Source organism: Festucalex cinctus, chromosome 13, assembly GCF_051991245.1.
Source record: "Festucalex cinctus isolate MCC-2025b chromosome 13, RoL_Fcin_1.0, whole genome shotgun sequence".
Classification (NCBI taxonomy): domain Eukaryota; kingdom Metazoa; phylum Chordata; class Actinopteri; order Syngnathiformes; family Syngnathidae; genus Festucalex; species Festucalex cinctus.
This window is the reverse complement of record NC_135423.1, coordinates 1,764,001-1,782,059: the sequence shown is the minus strand read 5'-3', so window position 1 is coordinate 1,782,059 and position 18,059 is coordinate 1,764,001. Positions and strand designations below refer to the sequence as shown.

General features: G+C 39.7%; 2 protein-coding genes across 7 annotated transcripts in view; one reads left to right on the top strand and one right to left on the bottom strand.

Annotated features, from left to right (window-relative positions):
- LOC144032968 (uncharacterized) overlaps nucleotides 1–18,059 on the top strand; it is a 37,286-nt gene that overhangs the window by 2,067 nt on the left and 17,160 nt on the right. For 3 of the 4 annotated variants that reach the window (XM_077540578.1, XM_077540576.1, XM_077540577.1), the window contains exons 2-4: nucleotides 304–368; nucleotides 14,406–14,496; nucleotides 14,786–14,932. In XM_077540578.1, coding sequence (XP_077396704.1) covers nucleotides 304–368; nucleotides 14,406–14,496; nucleotides 14,786–14,932 — 303 coding nt within the window. Of the gene's footprint in view, nucleotides 1–303; nucleotides 369–14,405; nucleotides 14,497–14,785; nucleotides 14,933–15,997; nucleotides 17,755–18,059 lie in introns of those variants that run through there. The other variant, XM_077540579.1, reaches the window with a different exon arrangement.
- Nucleotides 1,259–5,727, bottom strand: atf5b (activating transcription factor 5b). Of its 3 annotated transcripts, none has more exons than XM_077540573.1 (4): nucleotides 5,130–5,727; nucleotides 4,277–4,579; nucleotides 2,799–3,999; nucleotides 1,259–2,517 (listed from the first exon to the last, which is right to left on the bottom strand). In XM_077540573.1, the coding sequence occupies exons 2-4, from the start codon at nucleotides 4,494–4,496 to the stop codon at nucleotides 2,331–2,333; spliced, it is 1,608 nt and encodes a 535-aa protein (XP_077396699.1). In that variant the 5' UTR covers nucleotides 4,497–4,579; nucleotides 5,130–5,727; the 3' UTR covers nucleotides 1,259–2,330. The 3 variants fall into 3 exon arrangements, with proteins under 3 accessions (XP_077396699.1, XP_077396700.1, XP_077396701.1); XM_077540574.1 differs by having other exon boundaries at nucleotides 4,358–4,579; nucleotides 5,130–5,715; XM_077540575.1 differs by lacking the exon at nucleotides 5,130–5,727 and having other exon boundaries at nucleotides 4,211–4,331.

Here is an 18,059-nt window from a genome sequence, read left to right as displayed (position 1 = left end):
TTGGCGAAAAAAATTTCAATTAATTTCTTGGTAGTTGCTACATTGGTTGCATGCACTCACTTTTACACAATCTGTACACTCGTTGATACATTTTAAAATTACGAGGCTACCTTGTGAATTATTATTTTTTTTTTTAAGTCTGATTTTTTTTGGGGGGGTTGCCTCCAGCTACCAATTGTATTTGGACATTATTGGTTGATTGAATTTTTATTTTTTATTTTATTTTATTATTATTAATTCAATCTCTGGTGCAATAACCTTATTTATTGATTGATTGCATTATGTTTTATTTTCTGTTCTTAGTGCTGCTGGAAATGTCAATTTCCCAGAGGGAGCCATCCCAAAGGGATCAATAAAGTCAAGTCTAAGTGAGTACAAACATACATTACATACAGTAGGCTATTAATGTTAATATATGTATATCATTGCATATAGGCCTACAGTATATTTAGTTCAGCAAAATTAGATTCCAAATGTAGTAACTCTGTCTCATCTCATATTTTTTTAATTTTTTTCCCCAATCTTAATACATTTTTAAATACGTTTTACCAAAATGTATTTTTTTTTAGTGACAAAACATTTTCAATCTTAATTTACTCTAAAATGTTGTCTAAAATTAAGTAGATTAGCTGCACAGATCCCCCTTGTGATGAATCCGCGGTTAAGAAAATGGATGGATGAATTACACCGATTATTCTTTTCATAACCACTTGCCCAATATGTAGACACCCTTAAACAAATAACTCCCGTCTGCATGAAACGAAGAGGCGAGTGAATCAACATTGAACGTCATCCGCTGTCAAGCCCGGCGCTTCAACTCGCGTCTCTCGCCACTTCATGAAAGTATTGTGTGATGTTGCCTCATGCACTTGAAAGGCCTTCAACCGCAGCGAGAGATACCAAGAGACTTCACTCACGCACACGCGCACACGGACACACGCACACCCTCAGCTGGAAGTTGAGATAGACTTCTACTAGGAAAAAAAAAAAAAAAACACAGGATGTTTTGTTGTACAGTGGAAAGGCGCCAGTTGCTTTTGCCAAACTGCAAAAAATTGACAATGTTTGCGTAGATTCTTTATGAGATTTTTCATCCCACGCCGTTCCATCCTGATCCTCACGAGGGTCGCGGGTGAGCTGGAGCCGATCATACCTGAACAGGTCGCCCAGCCAACAGTAGAGCACATATTGACAATCATTCACACTCACAAGCGGGGAAAAAAAAAAAAAAAAAAAAAAAAGAGGTCTGAGGCACAGATGAATGATACATGACTGCTTTATTTGGCTGCAATTCACCTGATGCATAATTTCCTGACATTGGCATCGATCAATAAAAGGACCTGAATTCTCAAAAAACATCAAATTGGTCAGCAATTCCGTAGTCACACTCATTGTTGAGTCAACATTTATTTGTGTGATTGTTTTATCGCAAAATACAGCCGCAAAACCAAAAAGGGACTGGAAATAAGCAATTTGGTCGGGATGATGAATAATTTTGTCGTCTGAGCCCAAAACCGAAACCTGAGAATGAATCACTCTGGCGAAAGAGAAGAAAATCTTGACCAGATGAGGTGGAGAGCTGGAAGCCATGCAGTAAACAGAATAATGCCATCAAATAACACTCGCACATGCTTTTCCAAAGCTCAAACATGCATTGGTTTATCTCAGTGGGGTTAAGAAGTGTAAATACACAAAAATTGAGCAATACAAATCCCCTTAACCATTCCAATTATGAACAATTGTAGAGCATGTTTACACTTTTTCAGCAATCCCTTTATTCATCTTAACGCAAATGTAAATGAACATTAAGTAAAAATAAAATACAAAATAAATATATATGTATATATATACTGTATATATAATTTTGCGTGGCAATGCCGCCAGTGTGTTGCAAAAACAACACACAATTCAATCACTATCACTAATTCAAAGATCTTTTATTTTTATTTTTTCCCTTTTTTTTTTTTTTTTTTTTTTTTTTTTTTTTTCCAGCCGCAAGCGCAAAACTCAAAGTGGTCACAAAAGGCTTGTGAGTTCAGTTGGGGTCACAGTGGTTACGGACAAGTTCAGCATCTCCTCGGGAAGCCACATCACTAAGGCTTTGTAGAGTTCATCACCCTTTTGTTTTTCTTGATGGAAGCTATGTTTTGTTTTTGTTTTTTTTCCCCCACTCTCCTCTTGGAAGATTATTAAAGTAAATATATATTTTTTTAATATAAAATCACTACCAAAACCATGCAACTACCGGTTCATTATAACAAGACTTGAAACCTGTCTGTGCTCTTGGTTTGTTGGGTTGGGGGGTGTCATCGTGGGCTCTTTTTTTTTTTTTAGGCACTGCCATCTTGTTTGAGCCGCTGGCTGCGCGCCTTGTAGACCTCGATGAGTAAATCTTTCACATACTGAATCTCTCGCTCCACCGACTCGGCCTTGTCGCGAAGTTCCCTGTTCTGCCCTTCCAGTCCATGAAGCTCCTCCTCCAGAGAGTCCAACTCTGCCCTTTTCCGCAGCCTGTACCTGCAGAGGAAATGTTTGCCTTGGCGTTATTTTTGGTTGCCTAGCGTCTTTGATTAATGAGATGAAAATGGAAGCGTGGAACCTTTCGGGATGTCTCTTGGGATGCAACGCTGCATGCTACGTTAATTTATATGGCATAGTGGCAAAAAAAATGAGGCCAAACCCCACGTCAACATTTGACACAGAATAGCCCAACTTTCAACATCCAAAATGGCCTCCGCCGCTATGATAACGGTTAAAAAAAAGAAAAGAAAGCAAGATTTCTTGATGTATTTTATTACCTGTGAGCAGCAGTTTTGTTCTGGTCTCTCTTCTTCTGCTTTCTCTCCCCAGTGTTCAAATCCAAAGAAGCGCTCCCGACCACGAGCGTGGACTTGATGGCGCACGGGTCGTCCTTTAGCCTCTGGGTGGGGCGGTGGATGGGGGCGCCGTGCAGCAGCGTCCCCTCGCCCTCACCTCTGGACAGACATTCATAACTTTGGTCCGCAAGGCATTCTGGATAGAGGTAGTGGCCGTGTTGGGGCTCGGCAACTTGCGACGGCTGGTCCAGTTCACCGATAAAGCTATGGTACGGCTCCGCGCCGGCCATGGATTGGTGGAAGTAGCTGTCGGCGGCCGTCATTGTCTCTTGGGGAATACTTCCAGACAGTCCTCCATCTTTGCTGCAGTGCAGGACCTCCAGCCCGGCGCTGTCGTAACTTACGTTCACCTTCACGTTGTGCATCAGCTGTCCCTCTCGCTTGTGGTGGCCGTCGTAGGAGCCACCCAGGCAAAAACTTCGCGCAATCTCTTCACTGCAAAACATCCCTTCGGAAAAACAATAGCTCTCCTCTTCCTTCAACGACAAAGCACATTCTCTCACCTTCTTGATGCCGCCGAGGCTGTTCTTGCTCACCGTCTTCAACGTGGAGTAGTGGTTGACGGAGAACTCGGTGCTCCCTGAGTAGCTTCCCCTGGAGCCCCACGTTTCCAGTCCCGCGTCCTCGCCCACTTTCACCGCCTCGCTGATGATTCTTCGCCCGCTGTTGTGGTGGTGGTGGTGGTGGTGGTAGCGGTGGTGGTAGTTGTACGGAGCGGGCCGCGCGATTTTGGATCTGCCCATGGGGCCGCCGCAGAAGCTGGCCAGGTCCAGCTCCCCTGTTGCCAAGGTAACAACCACGGGGCTGCCGTCTGATTGGCCGGTCCCATACGAGCCATAAGGTAACTGGTAATAAGACTGCGAGCCCATGGCTTGGGCACCTTTGTCACATTTCGAGGATTTCTCCAACTTGCCGTCCGTGGCGGTGGACTCGGAGCGGAAGTAGTCCTCCAGCTGAGCTAGCTCCTCCTGCAATAGAGAGGTCATGACCTCCAGGTCTGAGGGCACCTTGACATCTTGTTCTAGTGGCGAGGGCGGAAGGGATGAGCTGGGAGACGACTCGGTGGTTGACACGAATGAAGACAAATCAACTTTTTCCGTCATCCAATCTGAGTGACCATCACCTAGAAATAAGAGACATGAAGGTTAATTAAAAGAAAAAATGTTTTCTGATTAAAATTAAAAAAAAAAAAAAAAAAAAAAAAAGATATTGAAAAAAAATTCAAATACTGAAAAAAATAAATCAAAATGTTGAAATAAATCATGCAGGAAAAATAAACAATGATGATAAAAATCAAGAAAAAAAAAAACTCCCAATAAAATCCAACAACTAACCGATCATCTGAAAATGATTGAACAGCATCGTCTGCGTTCGATAAAAATCCACTTAGCTGTACTCACTGTACGACATTAGTCCCGTGCTGCACTGCGGCTCCGACCTCGGGATGTGGAAAAATAAAAAAGCATCTTGGAAAAACTCACCAATTAAGCGCTGCCTTTCCACTGGCTCCGCCCCCGTCGTGGGCCGCGATTGGCTGGGGCTAGCCTGTCGGAGAGGGAGATCGTGGAGCCCGCCTGTGGAAATGGGGTGAATTTTCTTGCGAAGGATCAATGCCGCCATTGTATCGTCTGCTGCGATTAAATTGGGAAAAGGCACAAATAGTGCAACAGATCGATGAAAAGGTCACATAAACACCTGAAGACCTGGGGAAAGAAAAATGTAAACATTAGAAACACTTACTTGACCCTATGGATCAAATAATTCAATCAGACAAAAAACGCAGACGAAAAATAGAATTCAAGAAAAATAGATTATTGTGAATAAATGTTTTTAAATCTACTATGCAACTATGCAATTTAACATTTAAAAAGTTTTGAACAAAACTACTTATAAGAGTTGTCATTTGTCATGTCAGTCAAAAGTAATTCACAATAACAGATGGAGAAACAATGACACATTAAGAAAAAAAAAGTCAGCAAAAATGTTTTTTTTTACATTTTAGAAACTATTAAAAAATAATTACAAAATTGATTTAAACGTTATTAATATAATGTTGCATAAAAACAACTGTCACTTACTAAAGCATCAATTTTAATAAAGGAAAAGTAACTTTAAAAAGACATTCTTCAATAACAACAATCCCATAAATAAATAACTTGACGGTCAAGTGATAGATTTTAGTCAGTAGAGCAAAAAAGTAGACATTGATGGTCCCTGCTCCCCACTTAAAAGTCACAAAGTAGTTACACTTACCCCATAGTTGTGTGTGCGGTGTCAAGTGCGTCGCGAAAGCAAAGCACGCGAAGCTTCAGAACGACGACGGAGACGAAGGCGCGCTTTAAAAAGCCATATCTTCCCCTTTTAGGAAGTATGAAGCGATATTAGCGGCAAGAACACTTGAAGACACAAAGTTTTTAAATCGGTTACTTCTCCAACTCCAGACGCCCCGACCGGATCACATTTCATGGTATCATTCCGCACTTTCCAGAGTTCAGCCCGCCTGTTACGTCATCAACTCGACGGGACTTTCCCCGCTACCAAGAGACTTGCACTCACATCCCTTACTTGTTTTCTTTGCCATTTAGGTCTTTATTTCGACGCATTTAAGATAATTATTTACTCGGCGATTAATAAATGGCGGCAAAGAAAATAATTGCGTTCACACGGGAGAGCGTCACCTTTCACCCAAAAAAAATAAAAAAAAAATAGCAAACTATTCTTTAGATGGACAAATCTCCAATGTACGTCATCGTTTGTCTTCAATGACGAATTAAACGTTAGATTCCAACTCAAATTTAAATCAAGAGTGTGAGAGAAGTTGAAAGCATGTTACTCAGACAGCGGCACTAGTTTTCGGTGCGCCTCGGCGGAGGGGCACAGTGTTGCAGCGTGAAGGTGTAACTTTAGTTGCAGCCCTGTTGCATCAGATGCGCAGAGGGACTCAACACTGTGCACTCACCATTGGTTTATACTGGGAACTTTTTTTTTTTTTTTTTTTCTGTTGGCCTCTCATCATTCTTACACTGATTGCTAATCATTTGACATAAGCACCAACCAGGGAGGAGTATTTTTCTCAGCTCCAGAAATTGTGTAAAAAAATAATATCCAAGCAGATTAAACGGCTATTTAACTTTAGCTTATTAAAAGTCAATTCATCTTTATAGGTCTATTTGTATTTAATGAACAGTTTAAGTGAGCAAACTATTGTGGGAAAGGCCACGAATTGAAATACACTTTAAATGTCAAAATATTAAATTCTGAAAATGACAGATGCACCTTATAGACGTAATGTTTAATAATATTAATAATAATAATAATAATAATGATCTATATAAAATTTTCCACTCTCCTTAAAAATAATAATAATAATAATAATAATTTCAATCAAATAGATTTTTTTTTTTTTCATAATGATGATTTTCTTTCAAGATTTCCTTGGTTCAACAATGCGCATCTTGCAATGAATTGCCCAGATATCTTTCTATAAAATAATTAATACAGCAATATACAAGTAAACACCTTGAATTAAAAAACAACAACAACTTGAATTTTGGATCCCCGTGTGTTACAGAACTATACCAAAAATATGACTTCAAACTGTTACTAGCCTGGCCTACATTGTGCACAGAGAAAGCAGTAGCATGTGTTTTGGATTCTTCCCATCAGTGTATAGTTGTTACTAATATGATGGCTTGTGATAATTGTTTGATTTTATTTATTTATTTATTTTTTTTAAGAATTAAGCAAGGCTTATTTGAATTTACAAGAGAACTGCAATGTTTTGCCAAAAGGTGAATTGTTTTCTTATCTGCACTGTCGAGTTTCGCAACATTAGCCAGTTGATAGAAACATTTGTTTAAGCCATCTGGAAAAACAAAAACATAACTTTAACGAACAGTTACAGCTTTCAACATTTCATAGCTCATTGTTAGGCCTGTTCAAGCTACTACCAAACACGATGTAACTTTTGCTGTTCCTGTCAAATGGCATTTATTACCCTTATTGTAAGCGGTACACATTTTAGGTGGCAAAACATACTTCTTATAGTATTTTGTATTTTCAATTTGCCTACATTTTTACAAAATGCACATTAAAAAATAAAATAAAAAAAAACCTACCAAAATGCAGTTTAAATAGTTGATTCTCATGTAAGGCTTTGGACTTGAGTATCATGGGGTTGAATATGGAGGGGGAAAAAAATGCAACTTCACCTGAATGCATCTTTGTCTTATTAGCAGGTGCCCGACCAGTCCAAATGTAATTTTTATTCAATTACTGTTGCGATATGTGTGGACCTTAAATTAAAATGAAATGATAATAAATGAGACATATTAACAAATATTGACTTGACAACTCATTTAGACCCGTTTGGGGACTATTTCTCAAAACGATGCGAGCGACAAACCTCGTGAATCTGTCTGGTGTTTTGCAGACATGTAATGATTTATAAGGCCTTCAGTTTATCTTTAGTGTATCCATAGTATCTGTATTAATATTGATAAGTAGGGGTGTTAAAAAAAAATCGATTCGGCAATATATCGCGATATTACATCGCGCAATTCTCGAATCGATTCAATAGGCGGCCGAATCGATTTTTAAACATCCATTTTTGATGGAAAAATATTCACCAAAATGTCTTATGGTTCACCTTAAGCATGAAAGAATGTTATATTAATGGGAGATTTAGCCTTAATATTTTATTTCAATGCTGTTCAAACATGAAACAGATTACAACCTGTATACAACTGTACTTTCAGATAAATAAATAAATAATACATTTTCATACAAATCTTACACTGTACAAGTTTACTGATTAGTATTTTCTAAATTTTAATAAAAAAAAATCACAACAATCAAATTATGAATTCGTATCGGGATTGATCGGTATGGAATCGAATCGTGACCTATGAATCGTGATGCGAATCGAATCGTCAGGTATGAGGCAATTCACACCCCTATTGATACGTTTCAAAGAAAGAAGCAACGCTCAACTAAGAAGGATTAGGTCACCTCAATCAATCACATCTTGTTTTCTTTTAAATCTAAAGGGAAATTGTAAAAATCGTCATTGTTCAAATACTTCTTGACCGAATTACACACAAGGAAACAACAAGCAAACAAAAGAAGACATAAATAAGTGAAGCCAAGCTTATAGAAAAGCAAGCTTACTCTCCCAAAAAAAAAAAAGAGCTGCTGGTTGTCAGCCCTGTCTTTGTATGTTGTGACCCTCGGGCGGCTCAAGGGCATTGGGAGCAGTGTGACAGGAAGGACATGTTGATGTCGGACAGAAGGGCTGAGGCCAAACAAGTCTCACTCCGCTCATTAGTAAAACCAGGATGGCGCCGCGTGCTCCCTGGCTCCAGTTTCTCTGCCTATCCTCAGCTTCCCCCGCAAAACCAAAAGCCGATTGAAGCAGCCGAGTCTTCCTGTTGCTATAGTAATAGGCAACACTGGCTCACCCCTCTCAAAAACATGTTTTTGGCATTCCGAGCGCCTTGGCTTTCGCGGCCTCCCCCTCCAAGCTCTTACACCCCCATTGTTTACAGTGCCTGTCTTGCTATTTTTGCCGACAGTGCACTTTTTTTTTTCTTTTTTATTTTTTTATTTTTATTATGCATGATGCGCTTCTTTAGTCGCGCATTAATTCGTAATCATGCCGGGTCTCGGAGAAAAGGAACGGGGTGCGATGTGCAATACCCCCGCAAGAGATTTGAATCCCATATGTTCTATAAACTTCAATGTGTTATTTATGAAGCTATACAATCAAGCCCACCATTGAGAAATGTGTCGTTTAATTGTTTCACACATATGTATTCAATTCCTTCCACTTTATTGATACATCCGCTATTTTATTCCTCACACTTTATTGACGTCACATTTTTCAAGTCATTCTCACCATTTCAACATCAACATGCTCAAAAAATTCACGCCAGGTGTGCTTCCATTTTTCTCATTCCGAATATTCACAGTTTTCAAACAATTCCACCCCAAAATTCCCCATTCATTTACAATGGGATGCTCAACACTTCACGGCCATTCGAAATTCAAAATGTTCAGCTCATTCGATTCACCTTGGGATCAATTTTCAACATTACCCCAATTTCCATAAAGCAAAAAGTCCACATTTTTCACCAACAAAATTCCTCATTCATTTCCGAGGCAGATATTAGGGTTAGCATGGCTTGTATCATTTCTATTGAAAATTCAAAATGTTCAGCTCATTACATTCAACCTGACATTCAATTTGATGTTTCACTCACACAAAATGTTCCACATTCCACATAATTCTACATTTTTTGAATCAAAAATTCTCCAATCATTTCCATTGACACACTCAACAATTTGTTCCTATTCTACATTCAAAGTTTCAGCTCATTTAAGTTCATGTTGGGATTGATTCACAACATTTCCACAATTGCCAAATACCAAAGAATTCGACATCACATATTGCACATTTTTCACCATATTTCAGCTACTTTCATTCTATACATTATAATTAACTCTTTGACCGCCAAAAACGTTTAATAACAATTAGTAAAATCGCGATGTATGCCGCCATAATCGTTAAATTACGTCAACGACGTTTATTTTTTATGTATTTATTTGTTTTTAATTAAATGGGCAGTGGAACGTCTAAGTGCAGCGCTGCCTGGTCAATGGGTTGTGGAATAATAAAAACCAAAACACTTAGCAACTAAGGTCAGCAGATGGCAGCATTGTATCTTTTGTCAATGGGCTGCCGGTGTATGGAATTACAATGTAACATGACGAAATATGATAAATCTGATTAAATAGAACGTTTTCAAGGATGACGTGAATGATCAAAGCCTTTGTCATATCAAAGTTGTTTGTGGTAATGTGTGGCAGTAAATGAGTTAAATATCATTGTATATAATTCAAAGTCTTTCAATATCATTCACAATTTTTTTAGCACATTTTCACCTGTATGTTTTTGCAAAAAATCAAATATGCATTTAAAAAAACAAACAAAAAAAACCTAAATGTTTCCTTTAAAAAAGAAAAAGGCCAGAAAATTATGATTAATTTAAAAGTGACCTGTTTTTTTTTTTTTTTTAAAAAAGCATTTCTATCATTCTACTTCCGCCTTCATTTTCAGAATGATTGCCTTCTCTTTGCGCAATACTGCCTTGCGTCTGCGGGGTTGTACTGTACAAGCGTACAGGATTCCTCTGCGGCGGGTGCGTCGCGGGGAAGGGAAAAGCCGCAGATGGCCAACGCGCTCGCTCGCTCGCTCACTCCTTCTTGCTCTGGCACGTTGGCATCGGTTACACCACAATTTCATCACCGGCCGCTCCTTGTGAATCCTGCTTTACATTAACTTTTTACAAGGATTGGCAACACAAAGGCAGGGGTGCACACAGCGGTGCCATGCAGCACTTGAGCCCATTTCTGCCTCCAATATTCAAGAGTTTGTTTCAACGCACAATATCGTTCGTTGCTGAAGCCTTGTGTTTGTGGAATGACGTGAATTCAACAGAATCCCTTCAGTTAGAGCAGGATTTAAAAGGGGAGGAAAAAAAAACAATGAGGATTTAAAAAAAACAAAACAAGAAGATGGGGATGTATAAGATGTGCGCAACTGCCGTGTTTGAATGATGGCTGGCGTATTGTTTTGATAAGTGTTCCCAGAGGAGAGTGAGTCACTTTCTTCCTCGCTTCTTTTTGTGACGGGGCACCGAGAGACCGTCAAAACAAATCATCGTAAGAATTAAAAGCGTTCATTCTGGGGGAAAAACTGCCGAGCGGCAGGCAGGGCTCGCGCGCGCTAAATTGAAATGAATTAGTTGAAAGACGAAGAAACCGAATGAGCGTGCGAGACCCGGACGTGGTGATAATTACTCCGGTACTCAGGGAGTGTGGAAGAATGTCAAATAAAGAGTCTGATCCCACTTCACAATCTTTTTTTTTTTCCCCGCGATCTTATCGTTTACTGCGCGAGATGGTTGAGAGAGACAAAATAAAATGTTAAACACAGTTTAACATTTGCATACTTGTGATTGAAGTAGGAACGTCATTAACATAAATTTACATTGCAAATAAAAACATGAATTAATAATCCATTGAAGGTGGACTTGAAGATGTGTAGGCTGATTAAATATTTGTATTAATCTGGTACTTTTCATTTGATCTGCATGCAGAACATGTAAAATAGATGTAATATCACACGGATCGTCATCCTTTGTGCTAACTGTAACTTTTACAACTTTAAGTGATTAGTTGATGTTTTAATTTTGTTCATTTTACAATTTTTTTGACTCCAATTTGTTACTTCATCATGTGAAGCCTTGATATGATGAGGAAAAAAAAATCAACTATGTATATTTTTACTATGGGGGAGGGGCTTACCTGAGAGATGGTTTGCCAATTTACTGCAATATGGGTTCGATAAGAGGATAATTTTCTGGGAATTTTATTAGATTTTGTTTTTAATACAATGTTCTTTGAAAAGGTTCAACACTAGGGATAGACCGATATCGGCGCCGATATTTGGCATTTTGACAAATATCGGCATCGGCCATTTTTTGAATCTGAAGGCCGATAAAGGTCACTGAGCAGGGGATACTTGCGAACGTAGCGAATTTGGGGTTTTCATCAGGATTTGTAAGATGTTCGCAGTCAGTTTTTATTTGTCGTAAACACATTTGGAACATATTCACACAATTTTTCACCGCGAAAATCTTTTTGAAACGTTTTTACGAACCCTAACAAAAACCCCAAATGAGCTACATTCACATGAATTTGTTACTCAGTGAGAAATTATATATAGTTTGAAAGAAATCCCCCCCCTCCCCATTTTATTGCAAATGAATATCGGCTTGAAATATCGGTTATCGGCCGACTTGACTACAAATAATCTGTATCGGTATCGGCCTTGAAAAAACCATATCGGTCTATCACTATTCAACACATCACAGTGCAGATCACTTCCCAAATGAATTCTTTTGTCCAAATTAGCCATTTTTTGGCATCGAGTAGGGGTGTTAAAAAAAATCGATTCGGCAATATATCGCGATACTACAGCACGCAATTCTCAAATCGATTCAATAGGCAGACGAATCGATTTTTTTAACATCCATTTTTGATGGAAAAATATTCAACGAAACGTCTAACTTTCACACCTTAAGCATGGAAGAATGTTATATTAATGGAACATTAAGCCTTAATATTTTATTTCAATGCTGTTCTAACATGAAAAAGGTTGCAACCTGTTTGTTAAATACTCACAGTTATAAAACTGAAGTTTGAGATCAATACATAATATATTTTCATGCAAATCTTTACAGTGTACATGTACAAGTTTACTGAATGGTATTTTCTAAATTTGAGTCCAAAAAAAAAATCGCAACAATCGACTTGTAAATTCATATCGGGATTAATCGGTATCGAATCGAATCGTGACCTATGAATCGTGAAACGGATCGAATCGTCAGGTACTCGGCAATTCACACCCCGAGCATCAAGAAGTCTGACGTGAATCCATGGAGTTTTTTTTTAAATGTACGGGGTTTTTTTTGTCCCCCTTTTTGTTTTTAATCCCCCCCAAGTGCAGAGGAAGTTTCTGAAACATTGTTGCAGAAAAAATAGGAAAGGGTTTGCTAGAGTGTCACTAATCTGAGATGTCCTTCCGTGAACGTGTCTGATATTCATGAGATATTTCCTTCCGTGCTGCCTGGAACGCTGCCCGCGATATTATGTCGACTCCCCGTGTCGAATTCAAGCAGGATTACGTAGCGACGAAGCCTGGAGAGTCAGCGAGTTTACGTCTCGGAGAAACCCACATTGCTCGATTACTGTTGTCTTTCCAACCAAAAGTTGCAATTGGAGGCAAGCGAGCATTTTCAAGTCACGGTTGGTCTCATTACAGCCGATTGTTGGTTAATGGAGTTTCCTTTCATCTGGGTGCTGATGGGAAGCTTTCGCTTTGCTGCAGTTCAAACAATCTTCTCTCTGCTCCCTCAGCACCTTCTGAGAGCCCCGTCGTATACAGCAGATGGAGCTACTGCCTGCCAGTGGGTGTGAGAGAGCGCGAGAGAGCTGAATTGAATGTGGGTGAGATGCAGAAAGTAACTCATTTGCTCCCAATAACGTGTAAATACGCTTGAGTAGCTCAGACCTCCACTCAACCACCCATTGAGGGAAAACCAGCAGGTCGCCTTTGAAACAGCGTGACCTCAAAACTACCTTGGTGTTACTTTTGACTGTATTCTCAGGCAATGGGAAGCGTAACATGGCTGTTGCTGGGTGTTAATTGATGCCTCCCAAAGATGTTTTTTTTTTTTTTTTTTTTAAATACTCTCATTTGCCCGAGGTTAGGCGTCATCGTGTGTCTTTGACTACAGATGTGTCGAATATGTAATCAAACCTGATGGAATTTAGACAGCCTGCATGTGCGCTCAGTGCCAGTGGGAGGCGCTCCTCCGCGCTCTTGCAGCACAGTCCGGACATCAGCAATAACTCCGCCTACTCACTCGCCTGGTCGTGTGTCCGAGTAACCACGACAACCGTCCTCACTCATTAATAACAACGATGATCACCGTTTGTTTGACGGAAGCGAATCACTGATGGTTCCACGTTAAAACTACTTTTCTGTTTGCGCACAAAACAGCAACTGAGCTCATTTTTGAGCAAATACTGTAACATTGCATAGGTTTAAAAAACAAACAAACAGGGTTTCCATGGAGAATAACTCCGCCTACTCACCAGGTCATTTGTCCGCGTAACCACGACAACCGTCCTCACTCATTAATAATAATAATAATAATAATCAATGTTTGTTTGACTGAAGCGAATCACTGATGGTTCCACGTTAAATCTACTTTGCTGTTTGCGCACAAAACAGCAACTGAGCTCATTTTTGAGCAAATACTGTAACAAAGCATAGGTTTAAAAAAAAAAATTATAGATTAGATTATACAGATTATATTTGTGAATAGCGAACCGTTAATGCCCAAAAAAATATACAGTAGGTGGTCAGTGCTGTAGCAACAGATTTATGAATAACGAGAGAGGGTCCAAGAATTTGTTAATAATCCCATTTAGGCATTTTATGACAAATTGAGTCATGCACGCGTCGCAATGAAGGCACCCACAGGCACCATTTCCCAGACTTCAAGACTTCATCTTCACGTTTTAATTTGGGGACCATCTGTTGGGAGCGGCTTGTGTGCCGTGTTACCAAAACGTCTTCACTGCAGGATGCTCTCATCTCAACTCACTGTTCACGGCTTTCTTGGAGCTCACAAGAGACAAAAGTGTATTGGGCAAATATTTTCACATCACTTTAATGGCCTTTATGCACTAATTAAAGGTGCACGTCGGAGACCGATGCACAAAGTAAAGAGAGGAAACGTGCATGTTTCAGGCCTTTTTTGAATCCAGTTTTTGACACATACGTCGTCTCATACACTCTACAGAAGTGCAAGTTTAGTCTGATGTAAAAGTGAAATATCACGCGTGAAGTCATAAATATCTCCGAGTCGGTTTGAATGTTTTTGTTTCCGTCCCAAGTGTCGGAGGAACGGACTCGCTGAAGATTGAAGAGATGGAGAAAATGCTGAAGGAGGCACAGATGGAGAAAGCCAGACTTATCGAGTTCCGGGTAAGCGTCGTGACAAGCGGGCCGTTACCAGATCACGCGTGTGACTCTTTGGGATCCCATTTTGCTGATTGATGACTTTTTGTCGTGATGCGATCAATAAGGGAGAAATGATTCCATACTGCAATCGAGTCCTTTCATGTGTTTATTCTTGTTGGCCTTTTTATCAGTTCATTTTGTCACTTTGTTTCTTATAAAGGTGCAAATACAGTTAAAAACTGTTTTGATGAGGAGATCAGGATCAAAAATGAACGTCTCATCCCGAGTATTGACGGAAAGAACTCTCTTTCAGGAACAAGAAAGCTTCGCTCGCCATCAGTTGTTGGAGGAAGAGCGGAAAAGAAGGGAAGAAGCCGAGAAAAGACTGCAGGATGAAACTCTCCACCGACAGCAGCTGGTGGAGAAGGAAGTGAAGTTGAGGGCCAAGAACTTCTCTCAGGTCAGTCAAAGGAGACGGAATCGGAAACGTGCGGCGTGAAATGACCTCTCGTCCGAATTGATAGCCGAGTTTTACAGACGTGCGCTTTTGAAGGGGTCTGGAATGAAGTCTGCTGCTTTGAAGTTGGGTAGCTTAAAAAAAAAAAATACATGTGCTCGTTTTCACATTAGGGAGGTGTTTATGATGTTTTTAACTCATTTGCTCCCAATAACATGTAAATACGTTTTTCTTTTAATGTTTTAAGTGTCCCAAAGACGTATTTATACGTTTTTTTAATTTTTATTTTTTTAGTGCTAGAGCATACAGAAGGCTTTGATGCAGCCTCTCAACTGCAAAGAACGGTTGCAGAAATGGTAGTTATTACACAAACGGCCAGCAGGTGGCAGCAGAGCAAAGGAGATCAACCAGGGCCATGTAGAAAAAAAAAGCTAAATTATTTACAATTTTAAATAGATTTGTGAAAACTGATGAAACTTAGCTCTCTTCTAATGCTAATTGCTGCATCGGAAACAGATAGAAACATACTTTTTTTTTTATCCTGATGAAAGAAGAGACTTTCATCTTTCTTTTGACAGGTTCCATTCTTTTATAGCAATTGAACACAATATTCTGTGGGCCTTGCAAAATCAGTCCAAATCCAGTAAAACGGGATTGCGAAATGTGAAAATGGCGGCGAGTGAATGAGTTAAAATAAGATCATCAAATCATCCCTAATTGAAAAAGTGGCACAGTCTACACTGCATACATGTATTTATCTATTAATTATGTATGAATTGATAATAAACCGATTATGTTCCCCTAGTGTTGAAACCTAAACTGACGAAATAAAGGTCCTATTAAATTAATAAATATAAGAATGCACAGTGGACACAACACTGTAAGTCAGACAGCAACTGCAACATTTAAAAAAGCAACATTATGCAGTGAACATTTTGTTAGCTTTTTTGTTTTGTTGGGCACATCATTTGTGAAAAACAGGCCATGAAAGACCTTCAAATATGTACCAAAAGCTCAAATATTGACGTCAGACATGTTGGTGGCAGACAATTTTGTATTTTTTCACAGTATAATATCTGAACATGTCTGCTCCATCCGGACCTTCGACGCACCGACGGCGCCGTAATTGATGTGCCGGCGTGAGCCGCGGGACACTTGTTGACTTTCAGCCCTTTGAAGTGGTCTGAAGGTTGCGCTTAAAGCGCACCTTGTTTCAAGTGAGGAGGCGCATCCAGATGACTGGCGCTGTCGTTAACATGCGCGCGGCGGCGGCGCTCTCCGAGGAGGCGGATTGAGATGCATCGCTTGCCCTTGTCTCTTGACCTTGAACAAAAAGTCACCCGAAGCGGCGCGCCCGATGTTCATTCTCGTGAATCCGCCCGTACCGAAACGTCACAATTTTGCTCTCAATCAAACGAGATGCAAAGGCAAGGCTATTTGAATGCTAAACAGGTCATTAGCAGATAATAGCGGCGTATTAAACGATTCCTCGAAATGAAGTCGTGCATCTCTACCTCCAACTCTTGAAGTTGGCTTGTGGAGTGTTTGCGCCTGGAGGTAGAAACGGGCTGTTGAGTTCCCCGCCGCTTCCTTACTGCACTTCTGCAGCGGCTGATGAAACAAAGTGCAACGATGGAGCCGAGTAGCGCAAGAAGCAAGTCGAATCTCAACATACAATGAGAGCAGCTTGGCTTGGGGAAAAAAAAAAAAAAGAAAAAAAAAAAGAGGGCCAAAAGTGCTGCGCTTGTCGTTTTTGATCCATCAACGCAAACGCGCTCGTCATCAAAGTTGTCAAAGATACAAGATAAGGTGCGACTGATTCCAACTGAAAAGTCATCAGCTGTTTGTTTGTTTGTTGTTGTTTTTTTTCCTCCTTTAGACAAACATAAGACCAAACTATTGAAGAGGTTTTTACAAAGTGGTGTAGGGGGCTTATTGGCTTAGATTCGATTTTGTTTTTACGGAGCCCCTAAGGCAGGCGTGTCCAAACTTTTTTATTTGAGGGCCACATACAGAAAATCAGAAGGGCCACATAATGTTATGAAGAGAAATTGTGTTTAGTCCTAAAAATTGTGCAAATAATTTACTTTTGCTTTTGCGTATTTAGAAAAATGCTACAGTATATAAACCATTTTATTTGTAATATGGCAGTAGGGTTATTATAGTTTTGGATTTTTTCATTTTAGTTAGTTTTTTTTTATTAGTTTTCAGGGTTTTGCTATGGCCAGATGCTCTCACATCTATGAGAGGGGCTTTTTTTTTTTTTTCCCAACTTCAATCTGACTCGTGTAAATATTCACCGGACCGCCCGTTCACGTGTCTAATCGTATTCAATGCCGCGGTCGGAAAGCGTTCAGTGAATGAGAATGACCGAAACCTGAAATCCTCAGGTCGGATTTACGTGTCAGTGTGTTTTGTTTGATCTGCTAATCCTGCTTGTTCCCTCGACCCCTCCCCCAGCCCTCCCCCTTCCCCCGGACGCCAGTTGAACGTCATGTGTAGAATACCAGTGATACCTAATTTTATGACGGGGAGGTTGTAACACTTGGTTTTATTTTTATATCTAAAGACAGGTGAAAAAAATGAAAGCACCATTATATATGTTGCTTTAACTATAGTCTATGTACCATAAACATTCCCCTCAAAAAACACGTGATGCTAAGCTTGGCAGTGTGGCAACGAAAGGTTTCCCTCAGGCTTATAAAGCAATGGGGGAAGTCTACTAAGTCTAAAATGTAACTTCCTGTATTGTGTACAGTGAACAAAGGGTTAATACGCATGTAATTATGCATGCAATAAAGTGTTTTACATCAACGTTATCCTTGATTTAATCTGTATTTAATTAATTTGTGGGTCTGTTTTTACTGTTGACAGACTGAGAGATAACATAGTTTTCAAGATGATAATAATCCATTCAATAAATTTCTGCAATAATTCATAAGAACTGTCCTACACTGTTGCCATATTTTTGAATGACACAAACACAATGACGTCCACGGAGCACCGAATCGGTCCCCACCAAAATCGCATAACTCCACCACAAGATAGACTGCATTTTTGCGAGTCTAAAATCGAATCTACGTTCTGTCGCCAAATTGCCAGAAGGCCCCGTGAGGCGCAACATGGCCCC